The 27965-nt window shown below is 39.9% G+C and overlaps 1 protein-coding gene across 4 annotated transcripts in view; it reads left to right on the forward strand.

Annotated features, from left to right (window-relative positions):
- The window catches only part of CBL (Cbl proto-oncogene), a 105348-nt gene that overhangs the window by 55333 nt on the left and 22050 nt on the right, over window positions 1-27965 (forward strand). For all 4 annotated transcript variants that reach the window (XM_063636587.1, XM_055273470.2, XM_063636585.1 and 1 more), the window contains 9 exons: window positions 12750-12896; window positions 15211-15367; window positions 16139-16260; window positions 17294-17431; window positions 19052-19139; window positions 19486-19617; window positions 19830-20033; window positions 26242-26373; window positions 26462-26839. In XM_063636587.1, coding sequence (XP_063492657.1) covers window positions 12750-12896; window positions 15211-15367; window positions 16139-16260; window positions 17294-17431; window positions 19052-19139; window positions 19486-19617; window positions 19830-20033; window positions 26242-26373; window positions 26462-26839 — 1498 coding nt within the window. The remainder of the gene's footprint in view (window positions 1-12749; window positions 12897-15210; window positions 15368-16138; window positions 16261-17293; window positions 17432-19051; window positions 19140-19485; window positions 19618-19829; window positions 20034-26241; window positions 26374-26461; window positions 26840-27965) is intronic.

Here is a 27965-nt window from a genome sequence, read left to right on the forward strand (position 1 = left end):
TGCAATGTGTTTCCATTTGTTTGTGTATTCTGTGATTTCTTTCAGCAGTGTTTTGTCATTTTCCTTGTAGAGATCTTTCATCTCCTTGGTTAAATATATTCCTAGGTTTTTATGTGTTGTTTTCTTTCAGCTATTGTAAAAGGGATTGAGTTCTTGATTTGATTCTCAGGTTGGTCATTGTTGATGTGTAGCAGTGCTGCTGACTTGTGTACGTTGATTTCGTAACCTGAGACTTAACTGAATTCACTTATCAAATCTAGTTGTCTTTTGGAGGAGTCTTCGGGTTTTTTTTTTTTTAGGTATGTGATGATATTATTGGCAAAACAGAGATAGCTTGACTTCCTCTTCCAATTTGGATGTCCTTTCTTTCTCTTGCCCAATTGCTGTGCCTGGGTAAGTTGGTAGTCTTATGTGGCTTTAAGTTTCTTGTATTCTGCTTAAGATACATTTGTGATTTTTCTCTCATTTGTTATTTATTCTTATGTTTTTCCCCATTTATTGAATATACCTCTGCTCCTTTGACAATACTGAAATTTTGTGTATTTACTTATATATTAGAGTCACTATGCAAAAGTAAACAGCATTTACTAAATTTATGTGAATTTAGTAAACACAGTAAATACTATTTACTTTTGCATAGGGGCTCTAATGTTCAAGTTCCATGTAAATATAAATGTTTCTGGCGGGAGAATTATGATAGATACCACTGAATGGGTGTTAGAACTCCCCAAACTTGAGAATTTTTGAGGTGCTAAGATACTAAATGTGTTTTCATCAAGCCTATATAAAAGATACTGAGAAACAAAGATTGGGTCTCAAAGAGATGGCATTAGTTTCTGCCTTAGGTGAGAACAACTAAAAAACTGGCATCATTTTCTTATTAATATAGCTCATTTGGGACATGGATTGTATTTCCAAATACCTGTCACATGGATTTATTCTGCCTTTTATAGGAGAAACCTGTAATACTGTTCTTTTGTATCCTTCTGATTCTATCTCACTTACCTCCCCACTATTCTCAAAGGAGGAAACTCAATTTCAGCTTGATTATCTTGTACAAGGGAGCTAGCAAATGGACCTTTCCATTCCCAGAGATGCCAACAATCTTACACAGATTATTCACAAATCTGTTTTCCCAAGCTGCCTGCTAGTTATACTCATGTTAGTATCTTCCCACACTCAAAATACCTGAACACTGAATGTATCCTCTTCATCAGCAAACCAACTTCCTCTTTCATGTCCCGTTACTGAGTTAGTACTGTATAATGTAGTGAATAGTGATGATGAGCATGGATTGATTATTGGCTTAGCTTCTTTTTTTTTTTTTTCTTTTTCTTTAATTTTTGAGACGGAGCTCTGTCATTCAGTCTGGATTTAGTGGTGCAATCTCGGCTCACTGCAACCTCCACCTCTTGGGTTCAATCAATTCTCCTGCCTCAGCCTCCTGAGTAGCTGGGACTGCAGGCACGTGCCATCACGCCTGGCTAATTTTTGTATTTTTAGTAGAGATGGGGTTTTACTATGTTGACCAGACTGGTCGGCTCAGCTTCTTTATGCCTAAATTTTCTCATCTGTAAAATGGGGATAATATTGGAATCTGATGGGATTGTAAGTGAGAGTTAGTTAAATAACAAAATATGTAAAGTGCCTGGTACTTAGCCCTTAAAAAGCATTAGCTTTTACATTATTACCAATATATTATTGGTAATACCCTAGGTTTATCTCCTCTCTTACTCAATCATACTCTTGATTTTACTGCTGCAGTCTCTCTCAAATCTGTCTTTATTTTACTGCCCCTGTTACTTTTCTATCTCAGGCTCCCATTACTTTTCTACTGCACTACTATGCTGATTGATCTCTCTGCTTTTGCAGTTTCCTCTCTAAGTCACCTTGTACATTGCTGTCATTTTGGTCTTAAAATGATCAGATATCACTCCCCAGTCTCAGATCCTTAATGACTCCCTAGTGCACTGCATTTGTATTTTCTTCTACTTTGGCAGTTAAATCTCTACTTTTTTTTTTTTTTAAATGGAGGCAAAGTCTCCAGGCTGGACACTGCAACCTCTGTTTCCCAGGTTCAAGCGATTCTGATGCCTCATCTATCCGAGTAGGTGGGATTACAGGTGTGCACCACCACGCCTGGCTAATTTTTTGTATTTTTAGTAGAGATCGGGTTTTGCCATATTGGCCAGGCTGGTCTCAAACTCCTGACCTCAGGTGAGCTGTCTGCCTTGGCTTCCCAAAGTGCTAGGATTACAGGCGTGAGCCACTGTGCCCGGCCTCTAGATTCTTTTCCATGGAACATTTATTGAAGATTTCTCTAGTTTTTGTCCCTTTTAATAGTCTTATATTCAGACAGCGAACATTCCATGTTCTTTCTCAAGTGTTGCAAAGCTTAGTATTAGCTACTCTGTTTATTTGTTCAGGGAAATGCTATGTTTAAATGGAAATTGATGTCTAAGTTACATACTCAGGAGTTAAATAATTAATGGTAACTAGATACAGACTTTCTACGTATTTGATTAGATTCTATTAATGCTGTCTCAGTATAATTTGTATCTGTATATTTTAAGTTGATTGCATTAGCTTTCTGAAAGGTGCTTGGTGGTGGTTGTCATTTGTTGAGGGAGAGGGTATGAGAAGTTTTGAAGATTTTAGCATTATCTTACTGATATGTTTGTATATGTCTTTAAGGAACTGGTGTAGCGAAGTAGTAACCAGTACTGAGGGTTAATATGCTTTCAGTTGTGGGCAAATGCTCCAGTGCATGTAATTTTACTTATTAAAGTTGTCTTTCAGAGCTCGGGTTAAATGAACTCAAAAGTTATTTTGAAATACAGAGAAATCTGATTAAACAGGACCATGAAGTAACGTAGCTAGTGAACACTTGCTAAATGTTCACAATGATTGTTTTGAACTATTTTTGTTTTTTCTAACCACACTGAAAACTAAAGATTCTAATGTAAAATATTTGTGCTTTAATGAGAATGTATTACAATCATTTAAAAATATTATTGACTCTTGTATAAGTGATTTTTTAAAAAAGATCTAAGAAAGAAGGTGTGGAGAAGTAAATATTTTTCACTAATAGCTTCACCTGCAGAATCATGGCATGCAAACACTAAGTGATCGAGTTGAACATTTTCAGTGATCCCATGTAGATATTATGACTTGATGTGTTGAGAAGGGCACTTCACCTCTGTGTTATTCTTTCCATAAACTCGTAACTCCAGTCAAAATATCAGAAAAACAGACAGACACACTAAGAGACATCCTTTAAAATACTTGACCAGTGCTCAGAACTGTTGTCATGAAAAACAAGGAAAGACTAAGAAATGATTACAGACCAGAGGAGACTAAGGAGATAGGATGAGTAAATGTAAAGTGGTATCCTTGATTGGATCCTGGAATAGATAAAAACGTTAGTGGAAAAAACTGGTGAAGCCTGGATATAGCCTGGGATTCAGTTACTACTACCATACTGATGTTGGTTTCTTAGTTTTGAAGAATGTCCCACAGTAATATAAGATGGTAACATTAGGGGAAACTGAAACTGGATTTGGGGTTTATGGGAACTCCCTGTGTGGTCTTTATAACTTTTCTGTAGATGTAGAATAATTATTCTAAAATTAAAAATGTGTCAAAAGTAGGTAATATTTTCCAGTTCAGTTCTACAAATGTATTGAATGCCTGTTATGTGCCCAGTGTGACCAGGGTTGCAGGGGATAAAGTGTGTAAGAGATACTTTCCCTGCCTCTGCCCTTAAGGAGTTGTCTTCCAGATTGGGGAGTATGACAATTAATATGAAGCAGAATATGGTGGAACCTGTGTAAAACTATGAGCAAGTTGCTGTAGGGGGTTCAGAAGCTGAGAGTAGACGTTAAATATAGACTGGAGAGTCCTCCCCAAGGAGGCAGTGTTTGAGAACTTTGAAGAATGGGCAGGATTTAGTAACCATAGTCATTGGAAAGGAAATGTGTCATAACCAAAGAGCCCTGGCTCTTGATTTTCATAGACCTACGCTGCCCCTTACTAGCTTTGTGACCTTGGGCAAATTATTTAATGTCACTAAGTCTTTGTTTCTCATTTGTAAGATACGGTTAGTAATTCCTATTTCAAAGCATTATGAGAATTAAATGCACTTTATTTAACTTAGTAAAGCATCTAATCCCTACTAAGCTCTTAGTGTTAACTGCTAGAGATGGAGAGAAGCATATATTGTTGATGCAGTACCATCACCACAGGCACAGAGCCTGGGAAGTGTAGAATGTTTGGTGGAACATTGACTGGTATTGTTTAGCAAGGTGAATTAGGACTACATTGTGAGTGCTTTGATGTATCAGGTCAGTAGTTTGAACTTTTTAAGTGGTAATTGAGAAGTCATTAAGGATTTTCATGTAGGGGGAGTAAGGAGATTGAGTCTGTTTTAGGATTAATTTGATAGAAATATGAGGGGAGTGTTGGAGGCTCTCATGTGGGTTGCTGCTTTCCCATTTACTTGGTGAGTTAGGTGTGTCCCCTTTAGCTTTAGAATTCAGTGAAACAGTTAGCTTGAAATGCTCTGGATGATTAATGGTAATCTGTTGCTATGTAACTTGGGAATTTCAAAAGCAGGACCATGAGTATGTAGTATCAAATACACTTAATATGTGTTTAGTAAAAAGGGCCATTGCTGTTTTTAGATGTATTGGCTGAGAACTCCTTTTGTAGGTGATGGTTTTCATTTTTTTTTTTTAACAGTTTAAGTCGATAAGAGTTAAACAGTACTTCATTGACTTCCTGTGAGGCTTTGTGGAAAGCAGTTCCGTTGTATCTATTTTTAAAGCTGATTACTGTGAGCAGAGGATGCTGCTATTGAGTTATAAATGTCATCTCAGTATGTTCTCACTCAGCATTCTTTAGATGACACTAGTGTTTGGATATAAGGTTTCTGGAGTTTATCTGATAGGAAAAGCAGCAGTTATCACTGAAATAGTACCAGTAAATGAAATACTTAAAAGCGGTGATCAGGCCGGGCGCGGTGGCTCACGCTTGTAATCCTAGCACTTTGGGAGGCCGAGGTGGGCGGATCACGAGGTCAGGAGATCGAGACCACGGTGAAACCCTGTCTCTACTAAAAAAATACAAAAAATTAGCCAGGCGTGGTGGCGGGTGCCTGTAGTCCCAGCTACTCGGAGAGGCTGAGGCAGGAGAATGGTGTGAACCTGGGAGGCGGAGCTTGCAGTGAGCCAAGATTGCGCCACTGCACGCCAGCCTGGGCGACAGAGCGAGACTCTGTCTCAAAAAAAAAAAAAAAAAAAAAAAAGCGGTGATCATGTTACCCTTCAGCAGTATAATTATCATCATCTATATGAGTCTTAAGCCTATACCATCACTGAATGGCAAAAAACTGTAACCTTATTTTGGGAATATTTTGCAACCCTGTAATGGTATTGTATAATGTTTTGCAGCTTTTTTGTTAATCATTGTATTAAAAGTATTAAGTCATCTTGGAATTTTCCTCTTGGGAATGATAGGATCATTTGATTTATAAATATTGTTAAAATACTCTTACGTGTAAATTATTGGGGGTTTTCTTCAGTGGATTTTTTGGTTTGTTTTTAGAGACAGTCTCGCTATGTTGCCCAGGCTGGTACGAAACTCCTGGCTTTCAGCCGTCCTCCCATCTTGGCCTCCCAAAGAGCTGGGATTATAGGTGTGAGTCCCTACGCCTGACCTCCAGTCTTTTATTATTTTCTTTCTTTCTTTCTTTCTTTCTTTCTTTCTTTCTTTCTTTCTTTCTTTCTTTCTTCCTTTCTTTCTTTCTTTTTCCTTTCTTTCCTTTCTTTCTTTCTTTTTTGAGGCAGGGTCTCTCTCTGTTTGCCCAGGCCAGAATGCAGTGGCATGATCTCTGCTGACTGTACCTCCACCTCCAGGGCTCAAGCCATCCTCCCACCTCAGCATCCCAAGTAGCTGAGACTGCAGGCCCATGCCACCATGCCCAGCTGATTTTTGTATTTTTTGTAGAGACAGACTTTCACCATATTGCCCAGGCTGGTTTTGAACTTGTGAGCTCAAGTGATCTGCCTGTCTTGGCCTCCCATAAGTGCTGGGATTACAGGCATGAGCCACCACGCCCAACCTATAAGGAAATTTTTCAGTCCTACAGAAGAGTTGAAAGAATTTTATAACCACCATATACCAATCTACAATTAGCTAAATTACTTTTCTTTATTTTTTATTATTATTTTTTGAGACAGTCTTGCTTCGTCACCCAGGCTGGAGTGCCGTGGTGTGATCTTTGCTCACTGCAACCTCCACTTTCCAGGTTCAAGCTATCATCCCACCTCAGCAACCCTAGTAGCTGGGACTACAGCTGTGCACCACCATACCTCGCTAATTTTTGTATTTTTTTGTATAGATGGGGGGTCTCACTGTATTGCCCAGGCCGGTCTCAAACTCCTGAGTTCATGCAATCTACCGGCCTCAGCCTCTCAAAGAGCTAGGATTACAAGTGTGAGCTGCTGTGCCCAGCCTAAATTACTGTTTTTAAAATGAAAGTTTTGTTTCCTTCTCTTTTTAAATATCATATAAACTTTTTTGAGTCTTTAAACCATTTTTAAGAGACTTTTGAAGTAGGTGAGATGATTTTTGATATTTCTGTGTTAATTCTTCAGAACAATAATATTCAAGTAAAATAATTCTGATAGTCTGAGATTTGGCAAATCTCTGTTTTAGAATAGATAATACTAGTTTAGTAGATTAATTTTTCTGGCCCTGTATAGGGTTTATACAGTTAACTATTCATTTAAATTCCCTGAGACATAAATTCATTTAAATTATCTGCAGACAGAAAATATACGTTAAAAAGTTATTTCTGCTAAGGTGTGAGGAGCCCAAGAGGTGGAGACCAGCCTGGGCAGTATAGTGAGACCCCCATCACACACAAAATAGAAAAAGTGGCTGGGCGTGGTAGCTCACACCTGTAATCCCAGCACTTTGGGAAGCCAAGGCGGGTGGATCACCTGAGATCAGGAGTTCGAGACCAGCCTGACCAATATGGTGAAACCCTGTCTCTACTTAAAAATACAAAAATTAGGCCAGGCGCAGTGGCTCACACCTGTAATCCCAACACTTTGGGAGGTCCAGGTGGGTGGATCACCTAAGGTCGGAAGTTCGAGACCAGCCTGACCAACATGGAGAAACTCCGTCTCTACTAAAAATACAAAATTAGCTGGGTGTGGTGGTGTGTGCCTGTAGTCCCAGCTACTTGGGAGACTGAGACAGGAGAATTGCTTGAACCTGGGAGGCAGAGGTTGCAGTGAGCCAAGACAGGACACTGCACACCAGCCTGGGCGACAGAGACTCCGTCTCAAAAAAAAGAAGAAAAATTAGCCAGGCATAGTGGCCTGTAGGTCCAGCTATTCAGGAGGCTGAGGTGAGAGGATCGCATGAGTCTGGGAGGTCGAGGCTGCAGTTTCCTTGTCTTAAATGTTAATACATGCATTTTTAATAGAAGGAGTTAATTTATCTTCTCATAATGTGTTTGTTTTCATGTTTCCTCTTTCTCTTCAAAGTACCTTATGGGCAAGAGTTACAAGATAACTTTTTCAGTATTCTATATAGTAGTGACTGTACTGGTCAAAATAGTTTCAGAGATTTTTCTGTTTACCTCATCATTCATATAAAGGCCACTTTTCAACTCCTGTCTTGCTTAAGATGGTGATTGTGATTCCTATGAAGTTGTATTTATATTTTTACCTTTGAAGCTAAAACAATAGCTATAATTGCTCATTTAATTTTTAATATACTGGTGTATTGGTGATATGTAAATCTTAGTTTTTTATTATGTGAAATTGTACACAGGAAAATGCATAACATTGCTTTGGGCCTGAGGCACGAAGGTACATTGTCTTTGAAGGTAGGCCCTGAGGTAGAGAGAAAAGAAATGACACCAGTCTTGAATTTAAAAAAAAAAAAAAAAAAAGCCGCGTACAGAATCAGCATTTGATTATGAGGTAGTTGTGAGAGGAAAAGAGAAGAGGAAGATGGAGGCTGTAGAGTAGAATTTGCAGTTACGTAGATTTAGATGGTTAGAGTAGAAGGTGAATGACCCCCTTCCTCAGCACTGTGTTACTGTATTAAAGGAAAGCCAGTACTGCTTGCTGCTACTAGAACTGAAGAAAGAAAAGTTCTGTCTTCAGGGCATTTACAAAAAATTGAACAGTTGTGTTCCTCTGTAGATCTTTGGAGAATCGTTAGAACTCATTATATGAGTTAAGGTAACTGCTGACAGAATTTTTTAAAGTATTGCTTACCATGTAAACTCAAATGTCTATATCATGCCTCATTCTTTTTACATGTTAAGACAGATTCTGCTGATTAAATTCTGCCCCATATACTGTAGACACTGAACCATAAGCTTCAGATTGATTACAAAATGCTCTGACCCATGGACTTTTGTAAATTCATTATTTCCTTTTAAGAAGTATGATGCTTACAGTGGATATCTCTGGTGGTTTTAAGAAATGTAAGCAGGCTTTTTGGAGGGATGCATTCTTGAGTAGGAAAATGTCTTAAATTGATTTCCCGTAACTGTCGGCACTTTGAACTGCTCTTAGGTACCTGGTGCCATTACATCTTTGTGGTCAATAACTTTTTGTGTGTGTGGCTTACTTTACAAAATAAAAATGCTTCCTGTGTCTGTTATTTTGGTATGCATATTTTATTTTTGATCCAACATAGTGCTAGGTACCTGGTAGATTTTCGGTAGAAAATTATTTTAAGAACCAAAGATAACCAGCTTGGTCCAGTTATTCCAAGACCCACTCCCTGTATTCACTTCAGACTCAGCTTAAAAACCAACACTCGATAAGGTCTCTAAGACTACCCTCCCTAAACAGCAATCCTGCATGGCTTCTCGTACTGTGTGTTATTCTTCCTCACAGCACTTTCCTCCTACCATCTGATAACACTCTCATGGGAATGTACATGTCATAGAAGCAAGAATTTTATTTTGTTCGTTGCTGTATTCACCCCGAGCCTAGCACATAGTAGGCACTCAAATGTTTTCTGAAGGTATATTGATCATTAGAAATTTCTGCCATTTGCTTGGCCCAGAGGGGTATAAATACAAGTCAGAAATAGATTTAGCCATCGTGTGCACAAATAGCTATAGTGCAGAATGGGTTCAGATGTTGTAAGAGAACTGCAGAGAAAACGCTGGGGTTTTTGAGCATTTTATTATGTCTAGCTGGCTCCTAAAGAAATGACATTTAAACTGGGTCTTATTTCAGACCAGAGAAACAGATAGGCAAAGGCTGAGAAACAAAGAAGAGTGGCAGGTGTAAGAAAAGGTGAAGTACTTGGTTTGGCTAGAACATACTAGTGAAGAACTAAGAAGTTAGTTCTTCTTCTTCGTGTGAAGTTCTTCTTAGTGAAGTTCTTCTTAGTGAAGTTCTTCTTAGTGAAGAACTAAGATAGGTTAGATCCAGGTCAATGGAAAGCCTTAAAATCCAAGCTGAGTTTGGATTTTATCCCATTGGCTGTGAAAATTGGTTGTTTATTTTTTCCCTTCTTCAAAAGGCAGTTAAATGTCGTAAGAATTGGACCTGCGTAGAAAGAGACACTGAAGACCAAGACTGGAATTTTAATTTTAATTTTAATTATTACCAAGGAGTTTGCATTAGGCCAACACCACATAAATCGAAGGTAGGAATGACGACAGATTGGCAACAAATTGACTAATCAGATATGGAGAACACGGTAAATGAAAGAAGCTGAGAAGATTCTTCAGGTTTTGAACTTGTGGGAAGTAAGATGGTGTTGTCATTAAATACAGAAGTAAAGTACGTGAAGAAAGAGCAGATTTAAGAAAGAATAGTTTAATTCTGAACATGTTGCTTTGAGGTGCTAGATTCAAGTGGAGGAAATGTGGTAGAGTAGATAGTTGAAAAAACTACCAAGGCCTAAGATTTGGGCATTGTTTGCTAAGTAGTTTTTAAAGCCCTGAGATGGCAAAGGAAGAGGAGAGAGTACACAGAGAAAGAACTGAAAATAGCAGAGAGCAGATTCTTGGGAAATACCGCTTAAGACGATGGGGGAGAAAAGCCAAGAAAGAACAAAAGGAAGTAGGAGAACCAAGAGAAGACAACACTGCAAAACCCAAGGCAAGATCATGTTCAGGAAGAAGTAAAATTCAAACCTGTTTGCTTCAGAAAGAGCTCTGGTATAACCTCAGAAGTGTGACACATTTTTTCTATCATCTCATTCATTATCCTGCTATACTGTTTAGTGTAGTTCTTCACACACATAGTAGGTTCTCAGTAATATAGTTTAAGGACTACTGCTTGACAGAATGTTATGTAGATGTAGATGTCTGAGCCTCAGGCTGCTGATTGTGCAGTCTAGGGTCCTGCGGAAGACTGGAAAGTAAATTCATTGGGATTAACTTGTGCTTTGCAGGGTTTCTTTCACGTTACCTATTTCATATTCCATTTGTGATATATTCTTGATCTTGTCTATTTTCTCTTTGGTAAATGGTAGAAATTCTATTAAACAATAATCAAAGGATCTCAAGGTGCTAGGAAGAAAACAGTTAATGGACTTTAAAGATTGGATAAGTGCTTTTTTTTTTTTCTTGGACCGATTCTCACTCTGTCGCCCAGGCTGGAGTGCAGTGGCGCGATCTCAGCTCACTGCAACCTCTGCCTCAGCCTCTTCAGTAGCTGGGATTAAAGGCATGCGCCACCATGCCCCACTAATTTTTGTATTTTTAGACTATTTAGAAATGGCCAGGCTAGTCTCAAAACTCCTGACCTCAAGTGATCCATCTGCCTTGACCTCCCAAAATTTTGGGATTGCAGGCGTGAACCACCCCACCCGGCCAAAAAAAGATTTCAGTAGCATTTTTCGAACAAGTCATGGATATGAAGACTTGGATCATTTGGTGCTGCATTTTATCCACGAAAGACAAAGATAGCACTGATGGTGACCTTCCAGTATAGCATTAAAAAAGAAAAATCTGTTCCTAATAGAGGATTGTTAGGCAATCAGTAACTGATCACTATTTGACTTGAAATTTTATAGTACATTTATGCTGGGCACTGTGGCTCACGCCTGTAATCCCAGCACTTTGGGAGGCTGAGGCTGGCAGATCACGAGGTCAGGAGATCAAGACCATCCTGGCGAACACGGTGAAACCCCATCTCTGCTAAAAATACAAAAAAATTAGCTGGGCATGGTGGCGGGCACCTGTAGTCCCAGCTACTTGGGAGGCTGAGGCAGGAGAATGGCGTGAACCTGGGAGGCGGAGCTTGCAGTGAGCCAAGATCGCGCCACTGCAGTCCAGCCCAGGCGACAGAGCGAGACTCCGTCTCAAAATAAATAAATATAGTACATTTATATGACAAGAATAAACTTTTGAATACATAAATACAAATTATTGGGTCAAAGGAAAATAGACATGTATTCAGTAGCTTGTTTAGTGTAATAGTATCTATATCATCTGTATCCTGTTTCTGTGGCAATAGCATTAAAGAGAACAAAGGTAATCTGATCAAAGGACACATGGAAAAGTAGAGACTACATCTGGTATGTTAAATGGTACTGTGTGACTTTTTTTTTTTTTTTTTTTTTTTTTTTGAGATGGAATTTCGCTCTGTCGCCCAGGCTGGAGTGCAGTGACACAAACTCAGCTCACTGCAACCTCTGCCTCCCCGGTTCAAGGGATTCTCCTGTCTCAGCCCTCCCAAGTTGCTGAGATTACAGGTGCACACTACCATGCTCAGCTAATTTTTGTATTTTTTAGTAGGGACAGGGTTTCGCCACGTTGGCCAGGCTGGTCTTGAACTCTTGACTGCAAGTGATCGCCCGCTTCGGCCTCCTATAGTGCTGGGATTACAGGCATGAGGCACCACTCTCAGCCTGTATGACATCTTTGTAATCATATCCATTAAACAGGTTGTGAGAACAAAATTAACTAATTGTTAACAGTACCATATGCACTTATGTAGAAATTTTTGTGTGGTTTGGATGTTAGCATCTCATTTTTGGTAAAGGAAGAGGAGTTTGGGTAAAATTTATCTCTTTAAGGTCTGATTTAGTGAAAGAAAACATTTATTAGGTCTGGATACTTAAAAATTCTTTTTATTAAGACTTTATCTTTTATTTAGATATGTTATATGATGATAAATATACTTGATAAATACACCTGCAAAGCAGGAAATAATACATTGGTTTCCTAACATTTTTTTCTTTTGTGATAGAGTGATTATAGCAGTGCATAAGTTCTTACACTTATTTGTTGAATTCTCTTACCTGTCATCTTAAAAAAGTAAATTTGTCCATGTTCATGCTTAGCTATTGAGCTTTATTAATTCAAGATTAAAAGCTTTAAAATATATGACTAAATGTTTTCTCGTTTACTTCATAATATCTATTTGAATGGAGAAGATAAAAGTGGAGGCAGTGAATGCAACAGTATTTCTTCATTGTATTTGTATCTTTCATATGATCTTAGAGCAAAAAGTTTCTAAAACCCTTCTTTAAATAAGGACAACAATATCACTGAATATGTAACATCCTCAACAGCCCATTTCTTTTCTCTACTTTTTTATATCCTTGAATAATACTGGCCAGAAAGAATATTTGAAGAAGTTCTTTCTAAATGTATTTTAATATTCATGTTAATTATACATCTTGTGTGGTGAATTTGGTGCATTTAAAATATAATTGTATGTGTTTAATTATTGCATTCTGATCATTTGTAGGCGAAACCTAACCAAACTGTCCCTCATCTTCAGCCACATGCTGGCAGAACTAAAAGGAATCTTTCCAAGTGGACTCTTTCAGGGAGACACATTTCGGATTACTAAAGCAGATGCTGCAGAATTTTGGAGAAAAGCTTTTGGGGAAAAGTAAGTCTCAGAATAATGAATTTGAACTATGAAAAACTAAAGCTTATGAGTTTTTTCTTTACTTTTTTACTAATAAAATATTTAAAATTTGGGAACTCTCTGAGAAAAGTAATATGTGTGTATGTATTTCCTAGCTTTGGTTAAATATTTTTTTTTTTTTTTTTTTTTTATGAGACGGAGTCTTGCTCTGTCACCCAGGCTGGAGTGCAGTGGCGCGATCTCCGCTCACTGCAAGCTCCGCCTCCCGGGTTCACGCCATTCTCCTGCCTCAGCCTCGCCGAGTAGCTGGGACTACAGGCGCCCGCCACCACGCCAGGCTAATTTTTCTTTTTTGTATTTTTTTTAGTAGAGACGGGGTTTCACCGTGGTCTCGATCTCCTGACCTCGTGATCCGCCCACCTCGGCCTCCCAAAGTGCTGGGATTACAAGCGTGAGCCACCGCGCCTGGCCAGCTTTGGTTAAATATTAAGTTTTTTCCCTGTTTTGCAGATTAAATTGAAACCCATGCTCTTTGAATACTCTTCCCTTTCTCTCCCCTTCCATTGTGCTTTTTTTTTTTTTTTTTTTTTTTTTTTTTTTTTTTTTTTTTTTTTTGAGACGGAGTCTTGCTCAGTTGCCCAGGCTGGAGTGCAGTGGTGTGATTTCTACTTACTGCAAGCTCTGTCTCCTGGGTTCACACCATTCTCCTGCCTCAGCCTCCTGAGTTGCTGGGACTATAGGTGCCTGCCACCACGCCCGGCTAATTTTTTGCATTTTTAATAGAGACAAGTTTCACTGTGTTAGCCAGGATGGTCTCGACTTCTGACCTCGTGATCCACCTGCCTCAGCCTCCCAAAGTGCTGGGATTACAGGCGTGAACCACCATGCCCAGCCCCATTCTGCTCTTAATGGACATGTACATTTCACATTATTTGCTATCAGCAGTGAACAATATCTAAGTTGTCTTCATATGCAAGAAATTGTCTTTATTTACATACATAGGAGTGGAATTGCTAAGTCTTGGGGTTTTACATCTTTTGCTTTGCTAAGTATTGTCCAATTTCTTTCCAAAATGGTGTACCAGTTCATATTTTACAGTAGCCCCACAATTTGGCTAACGCTGGCGATGTGAATTGGTATAATATTTTGCTTTATATTCCCTGATGAGAAGGGAGATTGAGCTTCTTCTTACCTTTATGACCAGTCAAGATTCTTATTCTTACTTGCCTGTTCCTATTTCTGATTTACCCATTTTCTTATTGAGTGGTTTATCTTTCTCTTATTATAGGTTACTAGTTCTTTGTTAGTTACTTACATTACAAATATCTTCTCCCAGTCTGTGGCTTACCTTTTCCATTGTGCTGTATTGTCTATATATATATTATATAGGTTGATTTATGCATCAAGCTTGTATTTTTAAGTGTAAATAGAAATATCCTGGGTTTTGTCGTGTTATTTTTTTTTTTTTGAGACAGGATGTCACTCTGTTGCCCAGTCTGGTGTGCAGTGGTACAATCAATAATATCTAATTGCAGCCTCAAACTCTTGGACTCAAGCAGTTCTCCCAAGTAGCTGGGACTACACATGTGTGCTGCCAGGCTCAGCTAATTTGCAGAGACAGGATTTTGCTGTGTTACCCAGGCTGGTCTCGAGGTCCTGGCCTCAAATAATCCTTCCCCCTGGCCTCTCAAAGTACTAGGATTACAAGCATGAGCCACTGTGCTAGGCCCAAGTTTCTCTTTAAAGGCCTTCATTTTTGGCCAGGCACAGTGGCTCACTCCTGTAGTCCCAGCACTTTAGGAGGCCAAGGCAGGAGGATTGCTTGAGGCCAGAAGTTTGAGACTACTACCCAGGATGACATTACAAGACCCGGTCTTTATTTGTAAATTATTTTTTATTTTTCTTTTTTTGCAGCAAGGTTTCACTTTGGTGCCCAAGCTATAGTGCAGTGGCACGATCTCACTTGGAACCTCTGCCTCCAAAGTTCAAGTGATTTTCCCACCTCAGCCTCCAGAGTAGCTGGAACTAATTAGTCCGGCTAATTTTGTTTGTTTGTTTGTTTTTGTAGGGACAGGGTTTCACCATATTGCCCAGGCTGGGCTCAAGCAATCTGCCCACTTTGGCCTCCCAAAGTGCTGGGCCTCCCAAAGGCATGCACCATGGTGCCTGGTCCCCTTCTTTCTGTTCTTAAAGAAGTTGACCTGTATATTGAATTAAGATAATTGAAATTGGTATTGAGAGCTTAATGTGGATCTCCTTCCTTTCCTTGATTATGGCGATGCCTGGAATTATCTCTGTTATTTCACTTTGTGCCTCCTCTCCACCCCCACCCCAGGACAATAGTCCCTTGGAAGAGCTTTCGACAGGCTCTACATGAAGTGCATCCCATCAGTTCTGGGCTGGAGGCCATGGCTCTGAAATCCACTATTGATCTGACCTGCAATGATTATATTTCGGTTTTTGAATTTGACATCTTTACCCGACTCTTTCAGGTAGGGTACTAATTTTTTTAAAATAACATTTGGGGTTTTTGTCTGTATGAAAGTATTTTAATTCATTTTAGGAACTATGCCGAAAAAAGATTAAAACTACCTCATATTAAAAATATATGTACATGTGTGTATGTATATGTAGTGAAAATGACAGCTATACCACCTGCTTTCTTCTCCTCACATCTTTCCTTATTATTGAATATTATTCTTTTGTATCATTTTAATGTTTGTAGAATGGCCAAAATATGGATATATTAGTTTTCTGATATTGGATATTTGTGTATGTTTGCAACTTTTTCTCCTGTTTTATTGAAATTGACTGTTAATATTGAGATGTTTAGATGCTTCAAAAACAACTCCTTTCTTTTTCTCTAAAAATAATGCTTTCTCTGGTGTTGTCTGTGCCAATTTGCATACACATTTATTTGGAACTTATTAGTTGCACCTATAGGCCCTATCCTGGTTTTCAGTTTGTTGTTGTTCAACCCCACTACTGTTAATTAGAGCTGCTTTACAAATTCTAGAATTTTCATTTTGTATCGTTAAGTTTCTCCCTATAAGCATATATTCTTTTCTTCATAGCTTTTCAGAGTTTTTAATCTCCTGGACACGTGTGTCTTCCCTCTGAGTGACGGTATAATTAAAAATTTCTGACAATGAATTGAGAGTTGGTGTTGTTTTTTTTTGTTTTGTTTTGTTTTGTTTCTCATTGCCCTCTGAGTTGGTTGTACGTCTGACCTGAATAGTCTGTGATTGATCTCGTTTCTTTAGCCCTGGTCCTCTTTGCTCAGGAATTGGAACAGCCTCGCCGTAACTCATCCTGGCTACATGGCTTTTTTGACGTATGACGAAGTGAAAGCTCGGCTCCAGAAATTTATTCACAAACCTGGCAGGTCAGTGCAATGAAGCAAAGAGATTTATTCTTCTGAATTTTGTTGTCTTGAGACTTCTACTAGTATAGAAGAAACATGGCCTTGATTAGTTTCGCAATAGCCAAGATTCTGCAATAGGATTGATATCTGTTTATCAGACGTATTGACTTAATTCAGATCCTATAATTTGATAAGTGCTTTCAGGCCACTTAAGAATTGAGTTTATGGCTGGGCACAGTGGCTCACACCTGTCATCCCAGCACTTTGGGAGGCCAAGGCGGGCGGATCACGAGGTCAGGAGTTTGAGACTAGCCTGGCCAAAGTGGTAAAACCCTGTGTCTACTAAAAACACAAAAATTATCCAGGTGTGGTGCGGGTGCCTGTAATCCCAGCTACTCAGGAGGCTGAGGCAGGAGAATCACTTGAACCTGGGAGGTGGAAGTTGCAGTGAGCTGAGATCACGCCATTGCACTCTAGCCTGGGCTACAAGAGCGAAACCCCATCTCAAAAACAACAAAAACAAAAAAGAATTGAGTTTATGTATCTTTTGCTTCTGGTGTGGAGTCATGGAAGAAGTTACTCTCTTTTTTAAAATATTTTCTTTTTTTTTGTCACTGACTTGAAGCTCAGAAGAAGTTATTCTTGGCTGGGTGTGGTGGCTCACGCCTATAATCCCAGCACTTTGGGAGGCCAAGGTGGTCAGATACTTGAGATCAGAAGTTCAAGACTGGCCTGGTCAACATGGCAAAACCCCATCTCTACTAAAAATACAAAAATTAGCCAGGCGTGGTGGCACATGCTGTAGTCCCAGCTACTCGGGAGGCTGAGGCAGGAGAATCACTTGAACCCAGGAGGCGGAGGCTGCAGTGAGCTGAGATTGTGCCACTGCACTCCAGCCTGGGGGACAGAGCCAGACTCCGTCTTAAAAAAAAAAAAAAGAAAGAAAGTTATTGTTATTCTTGACGGTCCTTTTGATTTTTGTCTGTATCTTGCCTTGCCTTCCACCCTAATACCAGCATAATCTGCTAAAGCTTCTGTTTATGTCTGTTCATAGTTATATCTTCCGGCTGAGCTGTACTCGTCTGGGTCAGTGGGCTATTGGGTATGTTACTGCTGATGGGAACATTCTCCAGACAATCCCTCACAATAAACCTCTCTTCCAAGCACTGATTGATGGCTTCAGGGAAGGCTTGTGAGTACCTACTGCATACCATCTGTTAGAGTCTAGGAACTTAGGAGCTGTACAACCTCATCATTAATGACTTTATTCCAGGTTTCTTAAACTGCAGACTAAGATTCAGGAAAATATTAATAGATGATATTGATTTGACCTTCAGGTCCTGGAAGACTTTTGTTTTTCTTTCTTAGGGATTCCATGAGTGAAATTACTCTCTACCTACCGCTTCAGTTATTACCATAAATAAACTTTATCTTTCTTTTTTCCAAATGTTAACTTATTTTCAAGCCTATGTTAGGTTTTAATATATACCAATTAGCAGAAAATTTGACCAGTTATTTAGCCGGCATGCAAGTGATTCAATGTTCCTAATGGCCATAGGCCTCAGTGGCCTTCATCTGCTTTCATCCTCACTTCACTTTTGTTCAGCAGCACTTCTTCAGGCCTTGGGCTTTTGTAACCTATGCTGCTATTCATAACTAAGTCCTTATTTATTCCAGAACTGCTATTCCTTTGAGAATTCAAATTAATTATCAGTTGGTAAACACTTAAAAATACTAACAGTTGACCAGATGGCAGAAAACTAGCTTGTATTTTAAAGTGATTAGGAAAATACATTTTATATTATATATTATCTTTTACTTACAATAGCATTGGGTTGGAAAGAAGTGCTGCCCCAAATGTCAGAACAGTTTGATGCTAGAAACTGGATCTCCCTGGTAGATGATCTCAGTAGCTTAATTTGCATCTTGTTACATTGCTTTTAAATTGATGTCTCTCATTTTCTTCAACCTGTAAATAAAGGTGTTTCAGGTCTTTGGTCAAAAGCAAATGCAGTTTAAATTAAGAATTTAAGCTGGGTGCAGTGGTTCACACCTGTGATCCCAGCACTTTGGGAGGCTGAGACAGGCAGATCACCTGAGGTCAGGAGTTCAAGACCAGCCTGGCCAACATGGCAAAACCCTGTCTGTACTAAAAGTACAAAAAGTTAGCCGGACGTGGTGGTAGGTGTCTGTAATTCCAGCTACTTGGGAGGCTGAGGCAGGAGAATCACTTGAATCCAGGAGGCGGAGGTTGCAGTGAGCCAAGATCACTCACTGCAACCTCAAAAAAAAATAAAAAGAATCTGTCACACACACACACAGACACACACGAATTTCTATCTGGTGGCCATCCATTGATTAAAAATGGGTTGGTAAACTGTGACCCATGGGCCACCTGTTTGTTCCCGGGTGAGCCAAGATAGTTTTTCCTAAGAGTCGTTTTGAAAAAAACAATCAGAGAAGAATATGTGACACAGACTAATGTGGCCTACAAATCCTAAATGATTTTCTATCTGGCCCTTTGCAGAAAAGCTTTGCTAACCAACCCCTTGATTAAAAGATAGAGCCTATGGCATTGTTACCTGGAGAAGGAATAACAGTTTTTGGAGAATATCTTTGAACTGTTCTGTGTTATTTATTTTTTTGAAGTATTATTTTTTGGTAGTATTTATTTTTTTGAATTAAGATTTATCTTTATACTTACACCAAGTTGCCCTTTTAGAATGGAGAAACTCTCAGATTCCATTTGTCTGTATTAGCAAGCACTGGTAAATTGGCTTCAATAAAACCCAAGGTTGGTTACTCTTTACAGCTATTTGTTTCCTGATGGACGAAATCAGAATCCTGATCTGACTGGCTTATGTGAACCAACTCCCCAAGACCATATCAAAGTGACCCAGGTGAGTTTTGTTTCACATTATAACCATATCACTGTACACAAGCTTTAGTATGTTCTTTATAGAACTGACAGCATAATTGAATTGATTGGAACACCATTGACTAGATTAGTGAATTTCAGCTGTTGACTAGATTACCGAATTTGTGTGTATGTGGTTTCACTTTAAACCCTGGAGCTTAAAATAGGACCCAGACTAGATGCTTTCTGGTTTAATAGAAAATAAACCACTGTTGTGACATTTTTATATAAACAAAATTTGTATAGGAAACAAGTCTTCACATTTTCTGTTAACATTTATAATTGCAGTTATTTATTCAACTAATAGTCTTAATTTTTTTTAATAAAAGGAACAATATGAATTATACTGTGAGATGGGCTCCACATTCCAACTGTGTAAAATATGTGCTGAAAATGATAAGGATGTAAAGATTGAGCCCTGTGGACACCTCATGTGCACATCCTGTCTTACATCCTGGCAGGTATGGATCTAAACAGCGACATTTTTCAGCTGTGTAATCACCTTGGAAAATTCGGTATTATATAGCTTTTACTGATATAAGGGGTGGCCTGGGTTTTGGGGTTAGGTTTAAACTTTTACTTTTTTTTAATCTCTAGGAAATGTGTTTTCTAGTAGATTAATATTTTAAGTATTTTCAGATGCATCTGTTACTATCTTTTGCTTCTTCTGCAGGAATCAGAAGGTCAGGGCTGTCCTTTCTGCCGATGTGAAATTAAAGGTACTGAACCCATCGTGGTAGATCCGTTTGATCCTAGAGGGAGTGGCAGCCTGTTGAGGCAAGGAGCAGAGGGAGCTCCCTCCCCAAATTATGATGATGATGATGATGAACGAGCTGATGATACTCTCTTCATGATGAAGGAATTGGCTGGTGCCAAGGTAAGATGGCAGTTTAGGAGACTGGCAAAATCCATTATGAGTTGTGTTTTAAAGCCGTAAAACACTTAACGATATCCAAGCTACAATGATAGGTAGTATTAATAGCTAATATTTATTGAGCATTTACTATATGACAGATACTGTGTTAAGCACTTTACTTGTTTTTTACTCATATAATCTTTACTACAACCCTATGAGTACATACTACTATTATCCTTATTTAACAGATGAAGAAACTGAGGCACAAAGAGGTTAAGGAATTTGCCAAAGATCACACAGCTAGTAGGTTGAAGCATCTGTGAGCTGCATCTGTTACCAAGCATTCCAGCTTAAGGCCCATGTTCTTACTGTCTGTATTTTAGGACTAAGACTTTATTCATATCTCTTGGTGGAGAATATGAGGGAGAAATAAAAGAACTGGACGCTCTTTTGCTAATGCAACTAGAATAAATTCTGTTCCCTTTTTTTTATTTTAATGGAGTCTTGGCATTAGAAGGTTGGGGCTGGGCATGCCTATAGCTCACGCCTATAATCCCAGTACTTTGGGAGACTGAGGCTGGAGGATCAGTTGAGCCCAGTTTGAGGCCAGCCTTGGCAATATAGTGAGACCCTATCTCTACCCCCGACTCCAAAAAAAAAAAAAAAAAAGCTGGGTATGGTGTTGTGCACCTGTAGTTCTAACTACTGGAGGATCAGTTGAGCCCAGCAATTTGACATAGCAAGACCGTATCTTTACCACCACTGCCCCCGTGCTGCCCTAAAAAAAAAAAAAAATAGCTGGGCACGACGGTGTACACCTGTAGTTCTAACTAGTTTGGAGACTGAGATGGGAGGATTGCTTGATCCCAGGAATTCAAGGCGGGAGTGAGTTGTGATTGTACCACTGCACTCTAGGTTGGGTGACAGAGCGAGACCCTGTCTCATAAATAAATAGTAATTTTATTCAATGTGTAGTGTGACTTCTGTAAAAAAAATTTTTTAAGCATATACATAGAAAAATTGGATGACCACATACCAAACTAATCACCGTTATTTCTTAGGATAGGAATTCAGAGCACTTAAATTCTGTGGAATATCTGAATTTTTTACAGTTAATGCATATTTTTCAAAATGTTTATTGTGCTAGATGGTTGAGTGCTATATGGGATAAGAAGTCTAAGACAAGGCTTTCAAGGAGCTAATCGTTTTATTTAGGAAGAGGGCATATGTGCAGGTGAAACACTTCAACACAAGGCAGACAGTGAACATTGTTCCAAATTGTTGGGTACACTATAAGTCGGATAGGAGTTTAGAGGAAAGAAGTAAAGGAACACACTTTCCCTAGCCATGTAGAAATGCAAACAGAAAAAAAACCAGCCTCATGTATTTTGTCATTTGGCCATTCCATAATTTATTTTGTCTTCCTTTTAATGAACATTCATATTGTTTGCAGGCTTACATATATTGGCCTGCTTTTACAAGTCTGTCTAGGCTAGCAGTGGGATTGCTGCATAAGGGAGTGTGTATTTCAACGGTGATAGAGGGGAGGGTTATAATTACCAGAGGGGCTTATGGGAATATCACAGTGATAATGGTATTTTGTTTTTTAGCTGGATGGTAGGTAAGTACATGGATGTTTTATTCCTTGTACTTTATAGTTCATTATATATTTTGTATGAATAAAATAATTTGAGTAAAAATATTTAACTTTTGGATAGTTACTAAAGTTTATCCCCCTTTTTTGGTCTTGAAATCACTCTTGAAGGTATGGAAAAGAATGAGAATGCCTGTTTCTTCACATCCTGGTAGATGTTGTTTTTTGTTTTATTTTGATTTGTTTTTAATATACTGAATCTACTTATAGTTGGTGAATGCACATGGAATTTTTTAAGGTTTAAAAGAATTGCTAAAAAACTTAACAAAAACATTGGTTCCTGCCTCTGCCCCTCCAGCACCTCTCTGTCCCGTCGTTCAGAGTTTTAATTCTTGAAACTGTTTACTGCCTCTGTGTTTCTTAACCATATGCTTATACTGCTTTTTCTGGATTCTTGATCTCTTCACCTCAGATATTGTGGGAGAGGGTTTAGGTCTCTTGCTGTCTGCCTCCTCCCTACTCCATATCCTCCCACTACAGTTATTTGAATTTGGCTTATTACTCAGTGTTTACCTGATTTCACTCCTTACTGTGCCAAGTAACCTACTATACAGTAATTAGTTTTGCTTTCTTATACAACTTTCTGCTTTTCCTGGTATAATTATTTTTATTTTCTTAGTTTTCAGTTTGTACCTGTCACTACCAAATCATACCATACTCTCAGATATCCTCTCAATATAGTTTCTGTGAAATAAAATCTGTTAGTATAGTAGTATGTGATACCGTGTACTGCTGTGTAGGAAATAGGAGTCATCTGTGTTCCACTCCAGTATGCTCCAGTTTTTCTCTGTGCCACACTACTTGTCACCCTGAGGTGTCCCCTTGCCATCCTCATGGGACTTCATTGCCTCTCCTCTGTTGGAGTACCTTGGTTCCCGTATTTTCCTCTACTTCTTTGTTTATGTCCTTAAAGTAGCTTTCTGTGAAAGGGTGAGAGACTTTGGTGTCTTAAAATGCCTTTATTCAACCCTCAAATGTGAATTGACTAGTTACAGAATTCTAGGTTGATAAATATTCTGCTCTAAATTGTTAAGGCTTCACTGACTTCTAGCTTCTAATGTATTTTTGCTTTTCAGTGCTTCCTTTCCCTCTGTCACCAAAAGCCTTTTTTTTTTTTTTTTTTTTTGAGACGGAGTCTTGCTCTGTCGCCCAGGCTGGAGTGCAGTGGTGCAATCTTGGCTCACTGCAACCTCTGCCTCCCGGGTTCATGCCATTCTCCTGCCTCAGCCTCCTGAGTAGCTGGGACTACAGGCGCCTGCCCCCAAGCCCGGCTGATTTTTTGGTATTTTTAGCAGAGACAGGGTTTCACCATGTTAGGCAGGATGGTCTTGATCTTCTGAACTCGTGATCCGCCTGCCTTGTCCTCCCAAAGTGCTGGGATTACAGGTGTGAGCCACTGCACCTGGCCTGCCAGAAGCTTTTAAGATATTTTCCTCATCCTTGATTTGATAAAAAATGTAAGGGTATTTTTGGTTTGTTTGTTGTGGGTTTCTTTTCCTTCATTGAGCTAGGTATGTAATAAACCCTTTCTATTTGGATGTTTATGTCCTTTAAGTCTTTAAGTCTTGGAAATGTTCGTATTTCTCTGATCATTTATTTCCCATTTATAAATTTTTAAAGGTTCCACCTTTTCTGGAACCTTATATGCTGCGATAAAATAATATTGCGGCTGGGTGCAGTGGCTCACGCCTATAATCCCAGCACTTTGGGAGGCCGAAGCGGGCAGATCACCTGAGATCAGGAGTTCCGTACCAGCCTGGCCAATATGGTGAAACCCTATCTCTACTAAAAATACAAAAATTAGCCGGGCATGGTGGCGCATGCCTATAATCCCAGTTACTTGGGAGGCTGAGGCCGGAGAATGGCTTGAACCTGGGAGGCGGAGGTTGCAGTGAGCTGAGATCCCGCCATTGCACTCCAGCCTGGGCAACAAGAGTGAGACTCCATCTCAACAACAACAACAAAAAGAATATTGCAAGGATCCATTATGCTGTTGAGACATGAATTTAAAAATATGATTAGTTCAACCCTCTGTGCTTAAGGAATGAGAGAAAGATTGATGATGGGCAGAGAGGGCCTTCCAGAATGGGGAAAGGATTTGAAGAATGATACGGAAGTCGAAATAATCATAGCATGTGCAGTAAACACTGAAAAGATGAGCCTGAATAGAGCAGCGTTGACGCTTGTTACGGAGTTGTGGGAAATACTTTTGGTTGCAGAGACCAGATTAGAAAGACCTGTGAAAGCCGGGCAGGAGGGTGAGATTTTGTAACAGGGCAAATTGGGAGTTACTGGTGGTTTTTGAGTTGGTGAGTGTTTAAGAATGGCTAAGCTGATAGTGGTAAGCAGAAGGATGTGGTGAGATAAACTACAAGTTGGGAAGTTCACTAGGTTGTTTTAATAAATCACGGCCAGCCGCGGTGGCTCACGCCTGTAATCCCAGCACTTTGGGAGGCCAAGGCAAGGAGGATCACTTTAGTCCAGAGGTTTGAGACCACCCTGGGCAACATGACAAGACCCTGTCTACCCATGCCCCCCTGCCCAAAAAGAAAACAAAACAAAACCCACGTGTGGTGGTGCACACCTTGTCCCAGCTACTTGAGAGGCTGAGGCAGGAGGATGGCTTGAGCCCAGGAGGTCAAGGCTGCAGTGCACCATGTTTGTGCCACTGCAGTCCAGCCTGGGCTACAGAGCAATACCCTGTCTCCCATAAATAAATAAGGTCTGGGGTTGGTAAGTAGAATGAGATGAAATATACAGATATGAGAATCTTTTAGGGAAAAATCAGCAGGATATAGCTACTGACAAAATAATTATGATGAAGTGAGAGGAGGCTTGACTAGTAACTTTGACTTTTGTCATTGAGCTGTTTAGCTGCTCATGCTGCATTGTCAGCTAATTGGGAGCCCGTTATCTTAAGCATGTGGATAAAACAGAGCTAAAGATGAGAGCTTTCTTTTCTGTCATCCACCACCCAACACTAATAACAGGACTAAATATGGCTGTTTCTCTGTCAGTGTTGCTTTGCTGTTGGGGAATTTAAATGCAGAGTAGCATTTTTTTTTTTTTTTTAATGAATTACTGTATATTTCTTGACAGCTTACCTTGACAAGCTTATCAGCTATTCCTAAGCCTACTATAGACAGAGAAATGGAAAAGGTTATATATGTGTTCTTTCTTCTAATTTGGTACCTCATTTTTTACAGCTCAAATTGACAGAAAATATTAATCCCTTTTAATTCTTTTTTTTTTTTTTTTTTTTTTTTTTTGAGACAGAGTCTCGCTGTGTCGCCCAGGCTGGAGTGCAGTGGCATGAACTCGGCTCACTGCAAGCTCCGCCTCCCGGGTTCATGCCATTCTCCTGCCTCAGCCTCCCGAGTAGCTGGGACTACAGGCGCCCGCCACCACGCCTGGCTAATTTTTTGTATTTTTAGTAGAGACAGGGTTTCACCGTGTTAGCCAAGATGGTCTGAATCTCCTGACCTCGTGATCTGCCTGCCTCGGCCTCCCAAAGTGCTTGGATTACAGGCATGAGCCACTGTGCCTGACCTTAATTCTTGAATTGAAATAATTTATTTGGAAGGACTCAAGATGCTTTTTAGTGATGTTCTTGATCATTTTTCTTTACAAATTTTCACCTTAAAAAAGTTTTTAGTTAAAAAAAATTTTTTAGAGGGATCTCACTATGTTGACCAGGCTGGTCTTGAACTCCTGGCCTCAAGCAATCCTCCTGCCTCCCAAAATGCTAGGATTACAGGTGTGAGCCACTGTCCCGACTCTCATCTTCTTTCATATCTTAGTAACTCATAGCGAATTCACCGTCATTGATCTCTTTCTTTATTATGTCCCTTAAACATTGTTTTCCCAGGTACTTTGTTAAGAGATTAATATCTGCACCCCCACCACCGCCATCCTTTTTTTATTTTTGTCGAGACAGGCTCTTGCTCTGTTGCCCAGGCTGGAGTACAGTGGCATGATTATGGTTCACTGCAGTCTCAAACTCCTGGGCTCAAGTAATCTTCCTGCTTTAGCCTCCCAAATAGCTGTGTGCCCCCATGGCCGAGCTAATTTTGTATTTTATTTTTTGTAGAGACGGGGTCTCATTATGTTGCCCATACTGGTCTCGAACTCCTGCCTCCCAAAATCTTAGTATTACAGATGTGGGCCACTATGCATGGCCTGCCCCTTTCTTCTTATATGGATTCCTATTTTTAATCTTGAAAACATTTTTTTCTTTCTCCAAAGATAAGGGGGTAGAAAACTGTAGTAATTTTTAAAATCGTAAGCTAGGAAACTTTTTGTAGCCTTGTCCTTTCTAGATAGATTACCTGTGGCTTGCCATGGGTATGGTGTTTCTGTGATTGAGAGTGCCCTCTTATGGTGACACAAAAATTATTCAGGAAGTCTAGAGTCTCTGGAAGTTTTTTAAGAGGGTGTGTTCGACCTCAAACCTAAGTCTGGCCCATTTGTAGTTGTAAGTGTTCCCATGGTATTTGCCATCCACAGCTTTAGGAGAGTTGAAAGATGCCATTTCCCCAAACGAGAGTAACCTGTTAAATTTTTTATGTACCCTAGGTGGAACGGCCGCCTTCTCCATTCTCCATGGCCCCACAAGCTTCCCTTCCCCCAGTGCCACCACGACTTGACCTTCTGCCGCAGCGAGTATGTGTTCCCTCAAGTGCTTCTGCTCTTGGAACTGCTTCTAAGGTAAAGCATTTTTCATTACTGCAGTTTTTGGATTCTTTGCTGTGTACTAGTGGGTTTTTATTGATTTGCTTTCACCCTGCTTCCACAGGCTGCTTCTGGCTCCCTTCATAAAGACAAACCATTGCCAGTACCTCCCACACTTCGAGATCTTCCACCACCACCGCCTCCAGACCGGCCTTATTCTGTTGGAGCGGAATCCCGACCTCAAAGACGCCCCTTGCCTTGTACACCAGGCGATTGTCCGTCCAGAGACAAACTGCCCCCTGTCCCCTCTAGCCGCCTTGGAGACTCATGGCTGCCCCGGCCAATCCCCAAAGTACCAGTATCTGCCCCAAGTTCCGGTGATCCCTGGACAGGAAGAGAATTAACCAACCGGCACTCACTTCCATTTTCATTGCCCTCACAAATGGAGCCCAGACCAGATGTGCCTAGGCTCGGAAGCACGTTCAGTCTGGATACCTCCATGGTGAGTCTTAATTTTGAAACTATCTAACCTGTTAAGAAATATAATGGGCCAGGCGCAGTGGCTCATGTCTGTAATCCCAGCACTTTGGGAGGCCAAGGTGGGTGGATCGCTTGAGCCGAGGATTTCGAGACCAGCCTGGGCAACGGGGTGAAACCCTGTCTCTACAAAAATTACAAAAGTTAGCTGGATGTGGTGGCACGTGCCTGTAATTCCAGCTACTTGGGAGGCTGGGGTGGGAATATTGCTTGGGCCCAGGAGGCCAAGCTTTCAGTGAGCCGTGATTGCGCCACTGTGCTCCAGCCTAGGCAATAGAGTAAGACCCTGTCTTGAAAAAAAAAGAAGAAAGAAAAAGAAATATGTGTGGATAGAAGTTTATGGGTTGAAATTTTGTGATAGATTTTATATGGAATTCAGAGATGCTGTAACATAATTCCTACCCTTAAGAAGTGTGGCTGGGCGTGGTGGCTCACACCTGCAATCACAGCACTTTAGGAGGCCGAGGCGGGTGGATCACCTGAGGTCAAGAGTTTGAGACCACCCTGGCTAACATGATGAAACCCCGTCTCTACTAAAAATACAAAAAATTAACTGGGCCTGGTGGCGGGTGTCTGTAATTCCAGCCACTCAGGAGGCTGAGGCAGGAGAATCACTTGAACCGGGAGGCAGAGGTTGCAGTGAGCTGAGATCAGGTGATTGCACTCCAGCCTGGGCAACAAGAGTGAAACTTTGTCTCAAAAAAAAAAAAAAAAAAAAAAAAAGCGTGTATGTTCGTAGACCAGATGAGGCAGTTTGTAAATATTGCAGTAAATGTCCTTTTATAAATGCCATTTGTAATCTAACTAGAAGACACTTAAGTTTTAGAGAAATACGAGGTTATTCCCAGATAGGGCAATCATGAGGACTTTATAGGAGGAGTGGCATCTGAATCTGAAGTATTTCTTTGGAAAGTGGATACGGTTTTCAGATTGATAACAGCCACAGTGACAGAAACGCTTAAGGTGTATTGTGGAATGATGATTAGGTTATTTAGAGCAGAAATTTTGTCAGTAGGAGAAGGCTGGAAAGGAACATCACACTGGATTAGAGAGACTTGAATACCCTCTCCCAAAAGAATTTTAATTTATGT

Source organism: Symphalangus syndactylus, chromosome 3, assembly GCF_028878055.3.
Source record: "Symphalangus syndactylus isolate Jambi chromosome 3, NHGRI_mSymSyn1-v2.1_pri, whole genome shotgun sequence".
Classification (NCBI taxonomy): domain Eukaryota; kingdom Metazoa; phylum Chordata; class Mammalia; order Primates; family Hylobatidae; genus Symphalangus; species Symphalangus syndactylus.